General features: G+C 57.1%; 2 protein-coding genes across 2 annotated transcripts; one reads left to right on the top strand and one right to left on the bottom strand.

Moving 5' to 3' along the window:
• Positions 1,074-9,095, bottom strand: FKBP10 (FK506 binding protein 10). The gene is made up of 10 exons (XM_005694317.3): positions 8,750-9,095; positions 6,055-6,200; positions 5,547-5,736; positions 5,290-5,435; positions 4,356-4,545; positions 4,090-4,235; positions 3,326-3,518; positions 2,832-2,974; positions 2,425-2,588; positions 1,074-2,098 (listed from the first exon to the last, which is right to left on the bottom strand). The coding sequence occupies exons 1-10, from the start codon at positions 8,995-8,997 to the stop codon at positions 1,913-1,915; spliced, it is 1,752 nt and encodes a 583-aa protein (XP_005694374.3). The 5' UTR covers positions 8,998-9,095; the 3' UTR covers positions 1,074-1,912.
• On the top strand, positions 10,022-16,888 carry P3H4 (prolyl 3-hydroxylase family member 4 (non-enzymatic)). The gene is made up of 8 exons (XM_018065098.1): positions 10,022-10,644; positions 10,776-10,928; positions 11,060-11,231; positions 12,173-12,301; positions 13,149-13,294; positions 14,130-14,213; positions 16,025-16,169; positions 16,470-16,888. Exons 1-8 carry the CDS (start codon positions 10,168-10,170, stop codon positions 16,490-16,492), a joined length of 1,329 nt encoding a protein of 442 aa, XP_017920587.1. The 5' UTR covers positions 10,022-10,167; the 3' UTR covers positions 16,493-16,888.

Genomic DNA, 19,355 nt, shown 5'->3' with positions numbered 1-19,355 from the left:
CCCAGAAGCCACAGGTGCTGTTTCATCCTCATGGTGACCCTGCAGGAGTGCAGGTCCACTGAGGAAGGACCAGTCCTTTGCCCAAAGGCTAGAGCTGGGAGCTCGAGCAGGCTTGCAGCGTTTCTGACAGAGCCTGCCTTTGCTTGTGCATCACGCTCCCTCCGTGCCGGCTTAGTCAGCCTGTCCTGTCAGGCTTGCGGGGGGGGGGGGGGTGGTTACCCTAAGGCTGGGTCTGTCAACCCTCAAGTGCTATCTGGATGCTCTGGGACCAGGGAGTGTCAGTCATGGCAGCCGTGGGGGGCAGCTTCTCTCTCTCGGAGGGTCTTGGGTGAGAACTCAGTGCTTGTGGTTTTTGTGGGGGCAGTTCAGGGTGTGAGTCCAGGCTGGTGATGTTCTCTCCCATGCACCTCACCCTGTCCTTAGATGGCTAGGGTCATCTCTCTTACTGGCCAGAGTCCAGCCCAGCAGATGAGGACAGATGGCCTGACTGATGGCTGACGTAACTCCTTCCTCAACGTGAGAGGTTTTGCCCAGTGGCTAAGACCCTGCATCCCCAGTGCAGGGATTAATCCCTGGTCAGGGAACTAGGTCCCACCACATGCTGCAACTAAGAGCTCACATGCCACAGTTAAGACCCACAGCAGCCAAAAAAAAAAAAAAAAAACCATGAGGTTTGAACTCATTTACCATTCTGACTAGAGGAAGAGGCATCAGGTAGGTGGGAACAGCTGGCAGCCAGGAGGAGGGAGAGGTGGGAATATTGTATGAGCACTGATCTATGTGAAAGGAGAATCCAAACTGGTTTAATTCAGTCGCTGAGCTTTGTACGGCATGTTTGACTTCAGGGACCCTGTTTTTCATTGAGCTGGGCAGTGAGACCAGGATGCTGGCCCACAGGCTCCTCTCCTCTGTGGACACTTACCCCTCATGGTGAGGGCCCCAGCTGAGCCTGAGAGAGGCAGGAAGCACAGACCTGGGGACGGCATCTGGAACTGAAGGGCCTGCTCAGCTCCCCTTCCTCTGGACGCATGGGTCGAAGGGCCCCTCCCCCAGAAAGAGCACATGCCAAGACCTCTGGTTTAGTGTTTTATTTGGCACAAAGGAGAAGGGGGGTCTGAAACCAGTTTAGTCTTTGGAGTATGCAGAGCTTTGCCCACCCCCCGTCACCCCTCAGTCCCCAGTGAGTCCCTCTTCCAACTTTCAGCCCTAAACCAAGGGTTCTGTAGCTCTCAGATCCATCCAAGTAGCTTTCCTCATCCTCACCCTTCATTTTTTTCTTGACCCTTGGTCCCTGGAGAAGGCAACCTTTAGGGATGAAAGGTGACACAAAGCCCAGCTCTGATGTATAGCACCCTGGGAGCACTTCAGGCACCACCACATGGTGAAGGGGGATGGGACAGGTGAAGGTGAGGTAGGGTTGCCCCCCTGGAACTGCCCCTTTTCCCTAGGAACCAGCCAGAGCTGAGGGAGGAAAGCTGCGGGTTCATGTTCTTGGGGAGATGCCAGGACAGAGGATGCAGGCTGCAGGCGGGGTTGAAGATAGCGAGGGTAAATACAGGTAAAGGGGAAGTTGGGGGAAATGAATGAGTTTGGTCTTGCTCAGTGGTGACATGGAGGGGAGGTCTGAGTGAAGGGCAGCCAACCCCCACAGTGTACCATCCCCCCAGGTGGCTTTGTAATTCCAAAACTTTTAAGGAAAGGGATTGGGGTTGGGAGAGAAAAACCGAATAGAGGTCTGTGCTGTGGATTTTACTCTCAGGCAGTGGGAAGACCAGAGTTGTCCCCTCCGACCACTCTAGATGCTTCCAGACCTCATCCCGGCAGAGGGGAGGGTGGCTGTTGGGAAGCCAGCCCCACTGCCCACTGTCCCCTTCAATGTGAGCCTTTGCATCCAGGCCCAAGCCTCTGCTCTTCAGAGTTCCTCATGGACCCGCTCCTGGTCTTCGTCCGATTTCAGCTTGAGCTCATCGGCGGTGATCTTGCCATCTTGGTTGCGATCCTGATTCTGGAACATGTCTCGTATGGTTTTCTCAGGATCCTGGCCAGGCAAGAGGCGGCCTTTGCCCTCACTGACTTGAGCCTTGATGAAGGTGGAAAACTGCAGAGAGGGGAGAGCCGAGGGGAGGGGGAGAGAGCGTCTTGCCTGAGCAGCTGGGCTGGCCTTGGGATGCGCTCCCAGGAGGAGTGAGAGAAGCTGGTGCTGCGTCCTGGGGGGAAGGCATGGGTGGTGGCTGGGGGCAGAGGGCGTGCTCAGGGTCAGGCAGCCAGAGGGAAAGGCGGGGACAAGGGGCTTAAGGCACAGTGAGCTGTAGAGGGCCAGGGATGCAGTGGGCACATGATGTGTTCTTGTTAGACACCAGTGTCCTGGGGGCTCCTGCTGGGTGACAGTGTGCAGTTATGAGAAGGCGAGAACTCGCCACCCACCTCCTCCGCGGGGACCTCGCCATCCTTGTTAAGGTCCATGTGTTCAAACAGGTTGGCAGGAGGGTCTTCGTGCCACACAAACAGGTAGCCCGTGGGCAGCCCATCCTCCCGGGACACCAGCTCCACCTCAAACAGCAGCACAGCACTGCCAGGGACCCCCCGGGCTGCAGGAATGGGGAGCAGAGAAGAGGAGGGTCTAGGCCCCGCTTCACAGCCTGCCCAGCGCACACCCCGCCCACAGGCCTCAGCTGCCGGCTGGGGTTGCTGGAGAGTGGGGCAGGGCACGTTTACAGAACCACCCGACAGAACCACCCAGAAGGCTCCCCTCACCCCTCCCACCAGCCAGCAAGGCCCCAGGCGGGCAGGGGCAGAGGGGAGGAGAGTTCAGGCCAGTCTCGACCCCTCACCTCCGCTCTCTCCGTGTGCCAGGTGCGGGGGGACCACGACCTGCCGCCGCTCTCCCACGCACATGCCCTGCAGGCCCGTGTCCAGGCCTTCGATCACTTTGTGGGCCCCCAGAGTTGCCTCCTGAGGGGCCCCGTAGTCGTGGCTAGTGGGGAGAGCAGATTCCCAGGTCAGCACTCGCCCTGGTCCCCGGCAGGCCCGGCTCCTGAGTCATCCCTGGAGCCACCCCACAGGACAGGGTGCCAGGGCCCAGTGAGCAGAGGTAGGAGCAGTCCCCTTCTCGGCTGGGCCCTGTCCTGCAGCGTGGCCCCTGCTCCGGCTGCCCTCCACAAAGCGGGACCAGCCGCTCCCCCTACTACCTACTTCACCCTCCCTTTGCCTCTGGAGGTAAGAATTTCAGCTTCAGTGGGAACTTAGGGGTGCTCCTAGGAGGATCCCCCCCATGCCTGCCCCATGCCCACCCACCTGCCCAGCCCTGGCCCTGCCCTGGACCCACGAGGAGAAGAGCCTGGTGCCATCCAGCAGAGAGCAGTTGTAGTGGTAGCGAACAAAGTCCCCGAGCTTGGCCGTCTCGTTGCAGGTCTCCAGGGGCCGAGACAGCGTCTTGATTTCCACTGGATCCGCAGGATTGTGGAAGTCAATCACGTGGACGTCAAAGATCAGCACAGCAGAGCCAGGGATCTTGTCTCCTGGGGCCAGAATGGAGACGTGGATCAGCTGGGGTCACGGGGGGCCGCTCCAGGTTTCCACGGAGGCCCCTAGACTTCCCCGTCCTGGGATTCTAAGCAAGGATGGGGTGGGATGTTTGCCCACATGGTCAACTCTCATCATATACACTGTACGGTTGAGGACACAGGGCAGGAGAGGGGAGGGGCACGCCAATTAGAAAGCCCTTTATAGGTATATCTTGCAACCTCCCAGTGACTGACTTTGCTGATCAGTGTGATTATTTCCATTTTACAGGTGAGCACACTAAGGTATCCAGCAAAGCTGGGACTCAGATCCAGGTCTGTTTGCTTCCTAGGGCTGTACCACCCTCCCTCCCCAAGCTCAGAAGTGTGCTTCCCTTTTCCAGTGTGGAAGGGCAGAAGCAGGGGACTGCCCCTGGAGGAAAGGATAAAGTCCTTGCGGCAACAGTTGGGTGAGGAACCAGTTTTTGTGACGAGAGGGGCAGAGCAGTGGCTGGAATCCCCCCACCCCTATTAGGGGTAGGTCAGGAGGAGCTGAGGTGTTGGCTTGGGGAACTGGGAGCAAGCCTACCAGTCCCGTTCTCCCCGTAGGCAAGGTGGGGGGGGATGGTGATCCTCCGGCGCTCCCCTATGCATGAGCCTTGAAGACCTTGGTCCATCCCAGGGATGATGTAGCCCTGCCCCACATAGGTATTGTAGGTGTGGTTTTGGGAGTAGCTGCAATGCAAGGCGGGGTGGGGGGCCAGCAAGGGGGTCACAGGGGCCCTGCCCTGCCAGGCAGCTCCGAGCTGCCTCAGCCCCCACCATCCTCCTCAGGACCCCCTGCCCTCCCCGGACCTGGAATCAAAGAGAGTGCCATCCATTAGGGACCCGTTGTAGTGGTAACGCATGAAGTCCCCAGCCACGGCTCTCCGGACGCAGCCAGGCGGCAGCTCAAGTGTCTCCAGCTGGACAGTGTCCTTTGGGTTGTGGACATCAATCAGTAGGACGTGGAAGACCAGCGAGGCCTGCGAGGGGATCACAGTCCCTGGGGAAGGGATAGGCTTGAACCATACAAGTGGAGAACAGAACGGGGCTTCTTGACTCAGGAAGGCCTATGTGAGCACCACCCAAAAAGGTGCCAACCCTGCTTTCCAGAGCCCTTTCTGCTGCCTCCTATGCTTCTTCCCTTGTGATGCCGGAGCCCTGCTTCTTCCCCCTGTGAGGCCGGAGCTGCGTTTTCCCCAAGGCTACCACCAGCCCATATGAGCCTTTGTGTAAAGCAGAATAAAGCAGAATATGGGGATTTCCCTGGTGGTCCAGTGGTTAAGAATCCGGCCACCAATGCAGGTGACATAGGTGTGATCCTTGGTCCCGGAAGATTGCATGTGCTGTGAGGCAACTAAGTCCATGCTCCACAACTACTGAGCCCACCTGAGGCAACTAGACAGAGACTGTGAACAGCAAGAAAGGCCCAGCACAGCCATAAATAAATAAATAAATTTTTAAAAGAATAAAGTACTTCTCTTTTTTTTGGGGGGGGGGGTTATGCTCCATGGCTTGCAAGATCTTAGTTCCTCCATCAGGGGTTGAACTCGGATCCCAGTAGTGAGAGAGCCACTGGACCACCAGGGAATCCTGATGCACCCCTTCTTAATGAGGCGATGATCACCAAGGGCTAGATTTCATCCCAATTTGCCTCTTTGGCTGGGTGTCCTTGTGCAGTATTCAACCTGGACAACTGTACATGGCAGCCCGCTTATAGAGAATCCGAGTCCCTGCCTGTCCTCACCATAGCCTTTCTCGCCATAGGCCAGGAATGGAGGGATGATGATCTTCCTTCTCTCTCCAGGACACATGCCCAGCAGCCCCAGGTCCATGCCCTTGATCAGCCAGCCAGAGCCCACGTAGGTGTCATAAGTCCCACCCTTACTGTAGCTGCAGAGGAGGTAGAGGCGAGGCTGCTATTGGTTCTAGAGGCAGGATGGCCCCCCACTCCCCACTGCATACCACAGTCCCCTGGATCCCAGGGCTTCTTCCAGCCCTCACCTGGTGTCGAAGGCAGTGCCATCCAGCAGCGTGCCGTTGTAGTGGTAGCGCACAAAGTCACTGTCCTGGACCATCCGGGGGCAGTGGGGTGGGCGCAGCAAGGTGCTAACTTGAACGGTGTCCTCCTTGTTCCATACATCCAGCAGGACCACATCAAAGTAGAGGGTGGCATCGGGGGGGATGAGCCCCGCTGTGAGGGCGAAGCAGCCCCCGGAGTAGGGGGTGGAATGGAGGTCTCAGCATCCAGCCTGGCCTTGCCCTCCCCCACCCGCAGGTCCCCTTCTGAGTCAATCGAGGATCCTACTTGGGCCTGTTGCTGTCCTCCCTCCCACCCCAGGGGCAGGAGACCCAAACCTGAGTCCCAGGCTTGTTGCTATTTGGTCTGTGCATGCAATGTGACCTTGGAAGGTCACTCTCCCTCTCTGAGCTTCCGTTTTCTGGCCCTGGGGTCCCTGCTTCTGCCTCCTGATCTCCTCCATCCCCAGGCCCGGGCCCCAGCCCTCCTCACCCACGCCGATGCTGCCATAGCCCAGGTGCGGAGGCACAATGAGGCGGCGTCGTTCATTGACACACATGCCCATGAGGCCTCGGTCCATGCCAGTGATGAGGCGCCCCACGCCCACCACGATGGCCGCCAAGGTGCGGCGGTCATAGCTGGGGAGGGAGGGGACAGATGTGATACAGTGACCTCTGCTCATGATCACATACATGCCCGGGAGACACACACACACACAGTCCCCCTCCCTACACACATGTGTCAATCCACAGGCTCCTTGTCTCCTCTTCAAGCCTCCCCCCAGGTGGGCCGTGACTCCTACCTCAACAGGGTGGTCTGTGACAAAAGGAGGTCCAGAGGTCCCCGAGGAGGCCAGAGTGGGAAGTACAGACACAGGGGTCAGGGGGCGGCGGAGCAGGGGATTGGGGTTGGGGAGACCAGTTATCCAGCAAGAAGAAATGCTAAAGCTTGGCTTTTGTTGTTGGTGGTGGTGGTGGTGGTGGCACCATGGGGCATGGGGACATGGAGGGGATCCTAGTTCCCAGACCAGGGATCAAACCCTTGCCCCCTGCATTGGGAGCTTGCAGTCTTAACCACAGGACAGCCAGGAAAGTCTCAAAATGCTTGGCATTCTGCATTCATTCTGTTTTTTAATCCTATCCCCTAAGAAGTGGGCATTATTATTATTTTTGGCAGCACCACATGCTTTGTGGGTTCTTAGTTCCCCAACAAGGGACTGAACCCTGGCCGTGGCAGTGGGGAATTTCCAAAATGGGCTTTATTGATTTCATCTTTCTTAGGAGAAAAATTGAGACTTGAGAGACCAAGTGCCTTGCCCAAGGTCACACAGATAATGTGTGGTCTGTTGAACTCCACAGCCCACATGTGGGCCACCAAACCATCAATTCACGGAGGAAAGTCAGGGGAAGCAGAGCTGGCCAGGGATAGGAATTGGTTTTCAATTTTGAAAAGGCCTACTCTAAAATTGCCACAGCTTTTGTTTTTGGTTACAGTTTTAACTTACAAGTTTTCCAAAATTAAGGAAGGATGAGAGATTGGCATCCTGATGGAAGGGGTTATGAGTGGTGAAAGCCTTCCAAACTCAGCACTTTGTGAACTGGGCTCAGCAGAGTCCCCAGCAGGGAGGTCAGTCCCCAACTCCCAACCCCTCTTCCACTCTGTGGCCACGGGCTCAGAACTGTACTCCTGGCTACTCCCCAGGCCGCATTTTGCCCACTGAGATGGTTGCATGTCTGGCCTGCTCACTTCACAGAGCCCTTGTGAGAGCTCGAGCATGGCAATAAGTCTACCAGTTAAACCAGAGTTCTCCCCAGAGTCAAGGCTAAGGTGTGCTGAAGCTGCTTGCAGACCATCAGGTCCTGTGTGAAGTTCACTTTCATTTATCATCTTGAGTCCTAACAGCAGCCTTAGGAAGTAGGGACTCATTTTTTCAGAATGCTTTTTGATCTCCATTTTTTCAGATGAGGGAAGTAAAGTTTAAAGAGGTAAAACTCTTTGTCCGTGATTGCAGTCTGGGTTTAACCCAAAGTCTTGGTCTCAGGAGTTTGTGTTCTGCCTGGCTCCAAAGCCATGGCCCTTTTTAAAAAAATTAACTGATTAATTATAATTTGGCTACACTGGGTCTTAGGTGCAGCATTCAGGCTGTGGCATGTAAACACTCAGTTGCAGTGGGTGGGATCTAATTCCCTGGCCAGGGATAGAACCTGTGCCCCCAGCATTGGGAGCATGGAGTCTTAGCCACTGGACCACGAGGGAAGTTCGCATGGCCAATAATTTCTGCAGGCTGAAGTGTGTGTTTTGGTGACATCTCTAAGAGGGACTGACTTCTTGGGGTGTGGTGTGGGGGCTTGTGTGTGTGACCACCAGGACCCTAATTTTAACTGAAGCTGACCTGGCGTATAGCCCTGCCCCCACGAAGAAAAATGAACTTGCTAGAGCAGACCGGAGGCTTGGACCAGACCAGAAGCCAGTCTCTCAAACCCCAAAGATGGGCAGCAGCACTGACCTGGTGGAGCCAAGATGGAGAGGGAGGCATGAAAACCCTCAGAGGAGCCCAGGGTGGCATGTGTGTCTGTGTGACACATAGACAGACAGGTCCCTACACCAATCTGTGCCCTGCACTCCCTGATCCATCCTGCTGTCTTAGAAGGCCCACCTGCTTTATCCCACTGGCCGCTGAACACCGCCACCCCTTTCCCAAAAAAACCTCTGCTTACTCCTTCTCTAAACACAAAGGCACTGAAACCTGGGGCTGGAACCACAAAGGGAGTGAACGTGGATGGAAAGGCAGAGGGTCCTGTGCTGAGATCCCTGGATGGTTCGCATGCAGCAGGGACCAGGCCCTTCCCCCACCTCTATGAACACGAACATCCCCTCCTTGGCTTTAAATAAAACGCTGAGTTCCTCTCAATTCTCAAGCACTTTGCGGGACGGAGGAGGCTTGTGTGAAAGCAAATGAGGTCTTTTGAGAGGCGAAAGTTTGAAACTGAAGGCAGAGATGTCCGGGGAGAGGGACGTCTAGGAGTTCTCCTACTCAGGGTGCTGTTTGGGGCTAGGGGATCGCGGTGTGAGAAGGCGCATGCAGACACAGCTTAAAGGCGGCCACAAGGGAACCCTAAGACTGAGGGAGCCTGGCCCCAAGCTCGGGGAAGAGAAATGGTGAGTCTGGGGGCACCCAAGCCATTACCTCGAGTCAAATTTCTTGCCGTCCTCGAAAGTACCGTTGTAATGGTAGCGCACAAAATCCCCCATCTGCACTTCCCGGGGACAGGCCCTGGGGATGTGGTACCTCTCGATGACCACATCTTCCAGGGGGCCCCCGGCCGGGCTGGCGCGGCCCAGCCCCCTCCCCACGGCCTGCAGCAGCAGCAGCAACAGCAACTGCAGCAGGGGGAGCCGGAGGAGGGTGTGGCTGGGGGGGCCCGCGCGGAGCATGGTGCCTGGAGCTGGGACGGCCGGCAGTGAGGGCGAGAGAGACCGCGGCGGCCGCCAGACTCCTTCCCCTCTTCTCCCAGGGCTGGCTCCCCCTCTTCCTGTGCCGCATCCCCACCCCCGCCCTGGCTGGTCCACGTGGAATGGGGGCTGGGGAGGTTGAGCTGGCGGGGCGGGGGCAAGACGGGTGGAACAGGAGGAGGGCCAGGCTGCTGGAGTCGGAGGAAAGCACCGCTAAGCCCTCCAGATTTGCGCCCACCCCCACCCTGGGGGCCCAGAGACGTGGGGCCTGGAGGGGTAGGGAAGTTCGGGAAAGTTGAGACAGCGGAGCCGACAGAAAAAAATAGAAAAGTTCCTAGTCTTTTTTTTTCTGGAGCCCCCCGGGTCCTAAAGTCGGGCTGAGGCATTCCTTACTTGTTTGGGAGGCAACCCCCAATTTAGGCCTCTCCAGGTGACTGGTGAGGCTCCAGAATCGGGGGCGGGGAGGCGATCTCAGTGCTCCCTCCCACCTCTCTGTCCCGGGGACAGCCGCTCCCGGAACGAGCTGCTTTGTCCTGCAAAAGCTGGACTGCCAGAGAGGACTTTCTGACGTGGGGATGGGGATCGAATAGGAGGTGGTGAGAGTGGAGGGTGTGCAGGGTAAAACCAGGGATGTGCTTCCCTGTCGCGGGCTGGAGGGTACCCTTGGGGTCACCTCTTGGGGGCTGGGGGTGGGGAGTGAGCAGAAGGACCGCGGTGATGGATGGAAGAGCAGGTTTCAGGGCTTGGGCAAACTAGAGGGAGGTGACACTTTCCTCAATTTCTCTATCTTAAGGCGGGGGCGGGGGGGACCGCCTTTGCGTGGAAGGGGCTTTCTGGGCTCCCCATCCTGGCCGGAAACGTTCCCCACACTCACACCATCTGCCGAGGGGAGGACCCCCAAGGGCAGGAGGTCAGGGATTCTGGATAGTGTCGGCTCTCTGAAAAGAGCGGAGGTCCCTCGGCCCCTTGGGGGATCTGACTGAAGCCACACCCGCCTCGCAGCCGCCCCCACCCCTCCCCGCCCCCAGTGCCGGCGCTAAGACCCAGCGGGCGCGCCGGCCAAGCCCCGGCCCCTGAGCCCGCCCGCCCTGCCAGCCAGCGGGACCCGGACGCCTGCTCGCGGCGCGGAGAGCCGGCCGGCGCGGAGCGGGCATGGCTCGGGCGGCGTGGGGGCTGCTGTGGCTGCTGCTGGGCAGCGCCGGGGCGCAGTACGAGAAGTACAGCTTTCGGGGCTTCCCGCCGGAGGACCTGATGCCCCTGGCCGCGGCCTACGGGCACGCGCTGGAGCAGTACGAGGGCGAGAGCTGGCGCGAGAGCGCGCGCTACCTCGAGGCGGCGCTGCGGCTGCACCGGCTGCTGCGGGACAGCGAGGCCTTCTGCCACGCCAACTGCAGCGGCCCCGCGCCGCCCGCCGCCGCACCCCCGGGCCCCGCGCCCCTCTGGCCCGACGGCGGCGACGAGTGGGCCCGCGAGCTGCGGCTCTTCGGCCACGTCCTGGAGCGCGCCGCCTGCCTACGGCGCTGCAAGCGTTCCCTGCCCGCCTTCCAGGTGCCCTACCCGCCGCGCCAGCTGCTGCGCGACTTTCAGAGCCGCCTGCCCTACCAGTACCTGCACTATGCTCAGTTCAAGGTGCGCGCCGGCTGCCCGGTCGGGTCGCGAAGAGCGCGGCTGTCTACTCAGCAGCCCGACCGCCGATCCCTCGCGCGCGCTCCGGGTGGCGGACTCCGGCTCTGCTGACCCGCTCCGTCCCCACCCTGCAGGCTAACCGGCTGGAGAAGGCGGTGGCCGCGGCCTACACCTTCCTCCAGAGGAACCCGAAGCATGAGCTCACCGCCAAGTATCTCAGCTACTATCGCGGACTACTGGACGCCGCCGACGAGCCTCTCACAGACTTGGAGGCCCAGCCGTACGAGGTGGGATGTCGGGCGTAGGACCCGCCCCGACGTAACTCCATAAGTCCCGAGTTGCGTCCCGGTATAGCGCCTGTGGAGAAGGGGGAGGTGTTCTAATCCCCTTGACCCTCCTGCGTGTCCCCTCCCTCCAGGCGGTGTTCCTCCGGGCTGTGAAGCTCTACAACAGTGGAGATTTCCGCGGGAGCACCGAGGACATGGAGCGGGCCCTGGCTGAGTACCTGGCTGTCTTTGCCCGGTGTCTGGCTGGCTGCGAGGGGGCCCACGAGCAGGTGGATTTCAAGGACTTCTACCCAGCCATAGCAGGTACATTCCACCCAGACCCCAGTGGGCATCCCTCACACCCACAGGGCCCAGAACTGCTAAGGCCCCTTGACACAAATATTCATTCCACACGCATTTCTAGAGGCCTCCTAAGTGCTTTGGGCTTCTTCCCTAGTGACTCAGACGGTAAGGAATCTGCCTGCAAAGTAGGAGACCTAGGTTCGATCCCTGGGTTGGGAAGATCTCCTGGAGGAGAAACTGGCAACCCACCTCAGTATTGCCAGGAGAATTCCATGGACAGAGGAGCCTGGAGAGTTTCAGTCCATGGGGTTACAAAAAGTCAGACACAACTGAGTGACTAACACTTTCTTAAGTGCTTGGGAGGCAGACAGGCATAAGTTGTTATCCGGACCTCAGAGCCTTCAGTTGGCTGACAGAGGCTAACAGATCACCTGCCACCCTGGGTGAAGGAGACACAGCGGAGAGTGTCCAAGGTGCCAGGCATGGGTGTAGCGAGGAGTGACTTCCCAAAAGGATCAGGAGAGGCTGGGTCCATGGACCTTCAGAGGGTGATGTAGGTGCAAAGGTGCTGAGGTGGGAATCAGCCCAGCAGGTGTGTGCAGAAAGCAGTTTGGGGCCAGAAACACAGCTGGTCTGGGGATGGCTAAAGGCGGAGTCCATCATCAGGGGCAGAAAGGACTGTCCTGAGCGTCTATGTTTGGGCTTTAGTCCACCTCCACACCTCACCTGCCATTCTTCCAGAGAGCCCTGGCTTCTTGTGGCTTTAGGGTGGCAGGTCAGCTGTGGGGGTGGTAAGTCAGTCCAGTCCACAGTAGTCTTCCCCAGCATATCTTGTCACTTTACTGTCTTGTGACATCAGCAGACAGATCTGGGGTTGGAGGTCATCTCTGTCATCCCTGTCTGCAGGCTGGATCTGTTCTGCACACCAACTCCTCACTGCTGCCTTCCCCCTCCCCCGCAAGATCTCTTTGCAGAATCCCTGCAGTGTAAGGTGGACTGTGAAGCCAACTTGACCCCCAATGTGGGCGGCTACTTCGTGGAGAAGTTCGTGGCCACCATGTATCACTACCTGCAGTTTGCCTACTACAAGTGTGAGCCTCCCGGTGGGCTTGGGGCGAGGGGGAGCACTGCACTAGGGGCGAAACCAAGTCAGAACTGAGGATCTCTGGTGATGGGAGGGTGGTGGGGGCAGGTGAGAAGCTGAGAGCAGCCTCTGGGGAGAATTCGAGGGCCTCTTAGGTGAAGGACGAGATAGTCGACAACTCCACAGTACTTGACAGTTTACAGAGCCCTGCCACATCTGTTTATCTCACTGGATCCTCTCACAAACCACCAGTAGCTGATGTTACTGGACCCATTTTTCAGATGAGGAAGCCAAGGCTCACAGAGGGCAGGGGGCCATGAGTCAGTCACCTGGCTCATAAAAAGTAGCACCAGGCCTTAAGGCTCTCCTCACTTGAGGGAGATTTTAGCTGGGGCTAAAAAGGTCAGTCTCCAGGGTGTCTGCAACTCAGAGATGCCAAAATTCAGACAGGCTGGAGTTGGAGAGGAAGAGCTGAAGAACAAGGGGCCAGGAGACCCTTTGGGGTCCAGTTGGCAAAGAGACTGAAGGCTGGGACAGCAGCCTCTGATTCCCCAGTGCCTTCATTCTCCAACTGTGTGAACTTGACCAGTTTACCTAACTTCTCTGTGCCTTGGATTTGTTGTCTATAATATGAGGATGACAATAACAGTGAGGCTTAAGTGAGTTACACAGGGCAACGGGTAATTGCTCAATCCACTCTAGTTTGTGTTGTTATTGAGTAGGGTATTCTGGGAGGCAGCTGGGGATCCAGGGGCACTGGACTAAATTGGGAGCTGGGGATGGGTTAGGTGAGGGTTATCTCTGAAGAAGGGGGACGTGCCAGGGGCCACTCCTCACTCTTGTTCTGCCTGCAGTGAACGACGTGCGCCAGGCCGCCCGCAGCGCCGCCAGCTACATGCTCTTCGACCCGGAAGACAATGTCATGCAGCAGAACCTGGTGTATTACCGCTTCCACAGGGCCCGCTGGGGCCTGGAGGAGGAGGACTTCCAGCCCCGGGAGGTGGGCATCGCCAAGACGTTCTCAGAACCTGTGATTTGATTTTTAAAAATTCCTGGCTTTGTCCAATGGCAGGATGAGAAATAAAAAGAAAGAATTTGGGTTATGGTTGGAGTCTTAGATTCAGACCCACCAACTGTGTGGTCCTGAGAACACTACTGATCTTTTTTTTAAATTTATTTACCTATTTATTTGGCTGTACCAAGTCTTGGTTGTGGAATGTGGGCTCTTTAGTTGTGGCATATGAACTCTTAGTTGTGGCATGTGGGATCTAGTTCCCTGACCAGGGATCAAACCCCGGGCCCCCTGTATGGGAAGCATGGAGTCTTAGCTACTGGACCACCAAGGAAGTCCCCCATTACCAACCTTTTCTGAATCGGTTGCCTCACCTGCAAAATGGGGGTGGTCCAGCCTACCTCTTCAGCACAGCACCTGGGATGTGGGAGGTTAAAAGTATCTGTGTGTCCCTGCCTGTTTCCTACCCACCCTCCCACCCTCACTGCTTGCCTTTACCCTTCTTCCCCAGGGACCTCCTAACCTGAACCACCTGATGAAACCCCTTGGGAGTCTGGGCACGACTGGCGAAAAAACCTCTCGGTTTCCTTGTCAGTGGCAGACATTGCTAATCAATTGAGGCGCTCTTTCTCACTGAGCCCTCAGCATCCTTCTTAACCCAGCATCAAGCAACTGCAGTTTTTTGATCAGCATGTAAACTGACACCCATTTCCTGCTCCTGGAGCTGGAAAAGGACCAGAGGACTCAGAGTCTAGGAGCTCTGGCTCCTCCACTATCTGGCAGCAGGAGGCCTGGCTCACCTGTTTTTCTTCCCTCCTCCCAGGAGGCCAGACTCTACCACAACCAGACAGCTGAGCTTCGAGAGCTGCTAGACTTCGCACACATGTACCTGCAGTCAGATGATGAGGTAAGGGGGCCTTTGCCCTACAGGCCTGGTGAGCCGCTGTGTCAGAGCTGTTGTGAGGCAGGGGCATTTTACCTGTGCCTTGCTTGCACCTGCCCTCCCCTCCCTGCTCTGGGTTCCCATGCCCCACTTCTTTACACGTCTGAATCTCGCTTCTCCTGGACCCAGGTCTGGTGGTGCCTCCTCCAGGAAGCCCTCGCTACATGTCCTGGCTCTGTCTTCTGGGTTTGCCGTGCTCATTATGACCCACCATGCCTCCCTGGACCAGAGTTATTTGCAGCCCTCATCCGTCTCACTCCGCCCCTTTCTCCAGCCAGTCTCCTAGAGAACTGTGCTCCAGGACAGTTCAGTTCAGTTCAGTTCAGTCGCTCAGTTGTGTCTGACTCTGTGATCCCATGAACCACAGCACGCCAGGCCTCCCTGTCCATCACCAACTCCCAGAGTGTACCCAAACTATGTCCATTGAGTCAGTGATGCCATCTAACCATCTCATCCTCTGTCATCCCCTTCTCCTCTTGCTTTCAATCTTTCCCAACATCAGGGTCTTTTCAAATGAGTCAGCTCTTCACATCAGGTGGCCAAAATATTGGAGTTTCAGCTTCAACATCAGTCCTTCCAATGAACACCCAGGACTGATTTCCTTTAGCATGGACTAGTTGGATCTCCTTGCAGTACAAGGGACTCTCAAGAGTCTTCTCCAACACCACAGTTCAAAATCATCAATTCTTCTGCACTCAGCTTTCCTTATAGTCCAACTCTCACGTCCATACATGACCAGTGGAAAAACCATAGCTTTGACTAGCTTATTCCCAGTCCTCCCACAGCACCTGGCACACGGCTGGCTCTCAGAAACTGAATCTGAATGAACTGCTGAATAAATGAATGAACACAGTGCACCAGGAAGGAAATACCCCCAGTGTGTTATCATGTTGATTCTAAATGAGGGTTTGAGAGTCTGAATTCTGAGGCATTGCTGCCCAGTACTTATTCATCTATCCTCTCCACTGTTCACGTACCCATGCCCCCCACCCCTCATCAAACAGGGGGCTGGGTCTGCACTGTGAGTCCCCAGGCTTTGGTGCTCCCCAGACTTGGCTCCACCACATCCCAGCTGGGCAGCCTCCAGGCCAGGCTTAAGTAACCCTCAAACTTCCATTTCTTCATCCACTGAATGGGGAGAATAATGCCCATCTCACACTGCTATGGTGAGAATTAAATGAGATACAGGATGTAAAGCACTTGGTGTACAGCTGGCACATGGTAGATCCTCAGGGGGTGGTAGCTATTTTGATTACTGTTATTTATTGTCTGCTGTTTGCCAGACTTTGTGACTGGAGCTGAAAGGCACAGCCCCTCACCTAAGCAGCTCACAGGCAGTGTAGTGCAATGAGAGAGGTCAGCCTGGGGCCCTGGATGCTCGGGGCACTCCTGACCTAGCATCAGCATCAAGGGCCACATCCTGGCGCTGATGCCTGGTGTTGGAGGGATAAACAAGAGCACAGGGGAGTAAAGGCATTCCTGGCTGCAAAACAGCCTAAGCAGACAGTAAAAGGGGGGCTGTGGAGAGGGAGATGCTTCCACCAACCCTGAAGCTCTGCTGGTGGAGCCCATGCATCAGTTCAGGGAGGGGGCAGCTTGGGATCAGGACTTTGGGAGAAACCCTCAAGTCATTCCTGTGTGAGATCTTGAGTGAGGCTGGGAAGGGGGGGTTTGGGACTGAGATGGGATGGGAGAGCCCCTTGGCCAGGAAGGGAGCCGATATGGGTTTGTGCCTGTTGTGACCTGGTTTCTCCACCCATCCTGGGCTGCTCTAGATGGAGTTGGAGGAGACAGAACCACCCATGGAGCCTGAGAAGCCCCCATCGGATGCCGAGTTTGAAGGGGAGGGCGACTATGAGGAGAGCATCTATGCTGACTGGTGGCAGGAGCCAGATGCCAAGGGCGACGAGGCTGAGGCTGGTCAGTGACTAGTCCTGGTGGACGGGTGGTACAGCCTGGGCTGGAGGTGAGGGACAGAAGGCTCTGAGCACTGGACTGCAGAGGGTGCTGGTACTCCTTCTTTGGGGACTTCCAGCCTGTTAGCAACCCTGTCCCACCTGGTCGAGGGGTAGGGGAGTATCCTTCCTGAAGCAGGAGCCAGCTGAGACCTGTTCCTCAGGACCCTCGCTCCTGCCTGCACCGCCTGTCCCCAGGACAGCACCCAGATGCCTGTTGACAATGGGAAGGCTAACCCCAATGCTCTCACCTTTCATTTTTCAGAGCCAGAACCTGAATTACCATGAGAAGAGGCCCCCCTGCACCCCTCAAGAGCTTGGGAAGCGTGGGTCCAACAAGAACTATTTATTAAACATGTAAAATGGACAGAGCTGACCAGGCCCCATCCTGTCCCACCTGTGAGCACTGCTCCCCAGACCCCTCCTGCCTCCTCTGTGGGTCTCTGGACCACAGGATGGTGGTATTGCAGCTGCTGAAGGCCTGCCCTCCTCCCAGTGTCCTCCCCACCCAGTGGGGACAGTCTCCTGGAGAAGATTCCAGCTCTCCTGAGTTGAGTCTCAGCCTGAACTGCACACACAGCAGAGGGGCAACTGGCATCATGAAGAGCACTGGACCAGGAGTCCCGTGGTTGGTTCCTGGCACACTGGCAGTGGGTGCTCAATAAACATTTCTTGTTGAATGAATCACAGAATTAGGGTCCAGATTTCTTTGGGTGGAGTGGTAACGGTGCAGGTCCTTCCTCCCCGCTCTGCATCCATCTCACCTCATCAATAAATATGGAGACCGGTGAGGGGCCATAATTTGGCCTCTATGGACCCTGGGTGTTTGTGACTGCCAGGAGCATCAGCCTGCGACTGTAATCTGCCGCTAGGGGGCGTAAGGATGAAGTTCTGCGTGAGTCCTGGGAAGTTGACGGTTTCAGATATCTGAGGTGGGATGCATGGTATTTTCCTAGTTCATCACTTCCCTCAGGAAGTATGGGGAAGGGGCCAAGGACATTTGCCTCCGGTTTTTACTTTCCAAGCTTTTGCTGACCCAAATTCCTTAGAGCTAGAGCAAGCATGCGCTGTCCTGCCCTCTCTGCTCACGCTGAAGGGAGCTTGCCCTCTCAGTGGCCAGAGGAGCCCTAGGAACATGGCTTGACAACATGAGACTTCGTGGTGGCTGCCAGACCGTGTTGCCCAATCTTGCTTTGACTGAGAGTGGGGGGTGGGGGGTGGGCAGAGAATCTGGAGGTGCCTACTACCCAGCCCTATGCGTCACCAGTGTCTCCACTCATCCATGTTTCCACGTTCCAGAGCAGGTACGTGGGGGCAAAAGGGGGTCTCTCTGGGGAGGGACCCTAGGCTGGAGCCAGCTAGGTGACACTGGGCCCCACTGCCCACATGTCTCCCAGCGGCAGGGCGGTGGAGGAGCTTTCTCCTCCTACTGGAGGGTGGAGCTGAAGCTGGTAAGCCCGGTTCTCGGCCTCCACACCCCTGCCCAGATGTGCCAGGTGACCTGGCCGGGGCTCCTGCCCATCTCGGCACCCAGGAGGATTCCCTGCCCCACTGCATGCCCTTCCCCTGGGCCTTTGGTGAAGATGAGGGTAGGAAGGCCAGAGTCTGAGTCTGGAGCTCGGGCGGGGTCAAAGCTGGAGGCGCCGGTGATCTCACTCTTCCCTCCCATAGGTGAGTCTGCAGTGGCAGCGTCTCCAGAGAGCTCCCAGGTGCCAGGGCGGCCCCGCCCCACCCCACCCTCTCAAGCTGCTGTGTTGTCAGCTTCCACCGAGACCCCGCCCCCTGTTTCTGGGAGGGGCTGGCCCAGCGGAGGGTGGGGAGCTGGGACGAGCTGGAGCGTGCCTGCAGTGACTACTAGCTCTGGAATCCGGAGGGCTGGGTGTGAGTCTGAAAGTGCCTGTGTGGCTACAGCGAGAAGCTCTGTGTCCTTGTGTGTTGTGTTAGTGTGAGCGTGTGCCTGTATGCACGTGTCTGTGAGTTTCCGTGGCAGCTTGGGAGCAGGCGCGGGGCGGGGAGTCGGGGGGCGACTGGAGGGGTTTGCGCATGCGTCCCCGAAGGTGCGCGCATTCGCGACTGTTGTTTGAGAGGGTTTGTTCGCCCCTTCATCACGTATTTGTTGAGCACCTACTGTATGCTGGATTCGCCGTAGGTGCTAAGCATATATAATAGTGGGCAAAGCCAGGCAAGCACCCTGCCTTCGTGAAGCTTGCATCCTTTCGGGGAGACAGGTAATAAACAATAAATGTTATACAAATGAGTTATCTGGCTAAGATAAATGAGATGGAAAAAAAGAGCAGGGTGAGAGGATCAGGGGAACTGGGAGGGGGGAGGGGGTAATGCAGTTTAAAAAGTGTGTTGATGTGTGTGTCCGTGTGCATCGAAGGGTGGCCTCTGGGGCTGAGGGGCTATGTGTGTGTGTCCACTCATAGCAGAAAGGCTCGCCTCTCGAAGCATTCACCCCCATCCCTGCGTTAGCCCAGGCCCTGCCCTTCCAGGGGGCCTTACTCAGCTTCTCCATCCCAGGCAGCCACCAGCCCCTCCCACCTCTCTCTGATGCCAGCGTCTCCCCATTGCCCAGCCAGCTTCCCAAACCGGTGAGACCGAGTTCCAGTGAGTCCTAGCGTGGGCCCTCTGGGGCCCTGCAGTTCATTCTTCCAACCCCACCCAGCCCAGACGCCCTTGCCCTTGCCTCCTCCACGTCTCTATCTCCCTCAGCCCTCTCCTTACCTGGCCCCCAACTCCCCAGGCGGGCACCTCAGCCGTCCTACCAAGTGTAGCATAATGGCTATAAGGTTAGAGACGCGGCCAAAAGGGCAGTGGGGATGACGACCTCACACAATAGGGCCAGACTCAGATGCCACAGAAGTGTCCTGGACCCAGAAAGCCCCCATCCTGAAGAGAGAATTACTGCTGCAATGTATCAAATATCTACTGTGTGCCTGGCTCTTGGCAGGTTCTTTACAGCCTCAGAACAGTCTTGCAGGGGCTTCCCTGGTGGTTCAGTGGTAAAGAATCCGGCTGCGAGTCACAGGTTCAATTCCTGGTCCAGGAAGATCTTATGTGCCACAGAACAACCAAGTCTCTGTGCCAAAACTACTGAGCCTGTGCCCTAGAGCTGGTGCTCCGAAACAAGGGAAGCCAACACAGTGAG

The sequence above is a fragment of the Capra hircus genome, chromosome 19 (assembly GCF_001704415.2).
Source record: "Capra hircus breed San Clemente chromosome 19, ASM170441v1, whole genome shotgun sequence".
NCBI lineage: Eukaryota > Metazoa > Chordata > Mammalia > Artiodactyla > Bovidae > Capra > Capra hircus.
The sequence above is the reverse complement of the archived record's forward strand: the minus strand, read 5'-3'. Positions and strand labels throughout refer to the sequence as shown.

Coding starts and splice junctions, on each gene's coding strand:
- FKBP10 (XM_005694317.3), bottom strand. CDS start 8,997: ATGCTCCGCGCGGGCCCCCCCAGCCACACCCTCCTCCGGCTCCCCCTG. Junction 6,201..8,749: donor GGCAAGAAATTTGACTCGAG/GTAATGGCTTGG, acceptor CTCCCTCCCCAG/CTATGACCGCCGCACCTTGG. Junction 3,519..4,089: donor CTACGGGGAGAACGGGACTG/GTAGGCTTGCTC, acceptor TTCTGGCCCCAG/GAGACAAGATCCCTGGCTCT.
- P3H4 (XM_018065098.1), top strand. CDS start 10,168: ATGGCTCGGGCGGCGTGGGGGCTGCTGTGGCTGCTGCTGGGCAGCGCC. Junction 10,929..11,059: donor TGGAGGCCCAGCCGTACGAG/GTGGGATGTCGG, acceptor CCCTCCCTCCAG/GCGGTGTTCCTCCGGGCTGT. Junction 14,214..16,024: donor ACCTGCAGTCAGATGATGAG/GTAAGGGGGCCT, acceptor GGGCTGCTCTAG/ATGGAGTTGGAGGAGACAGA.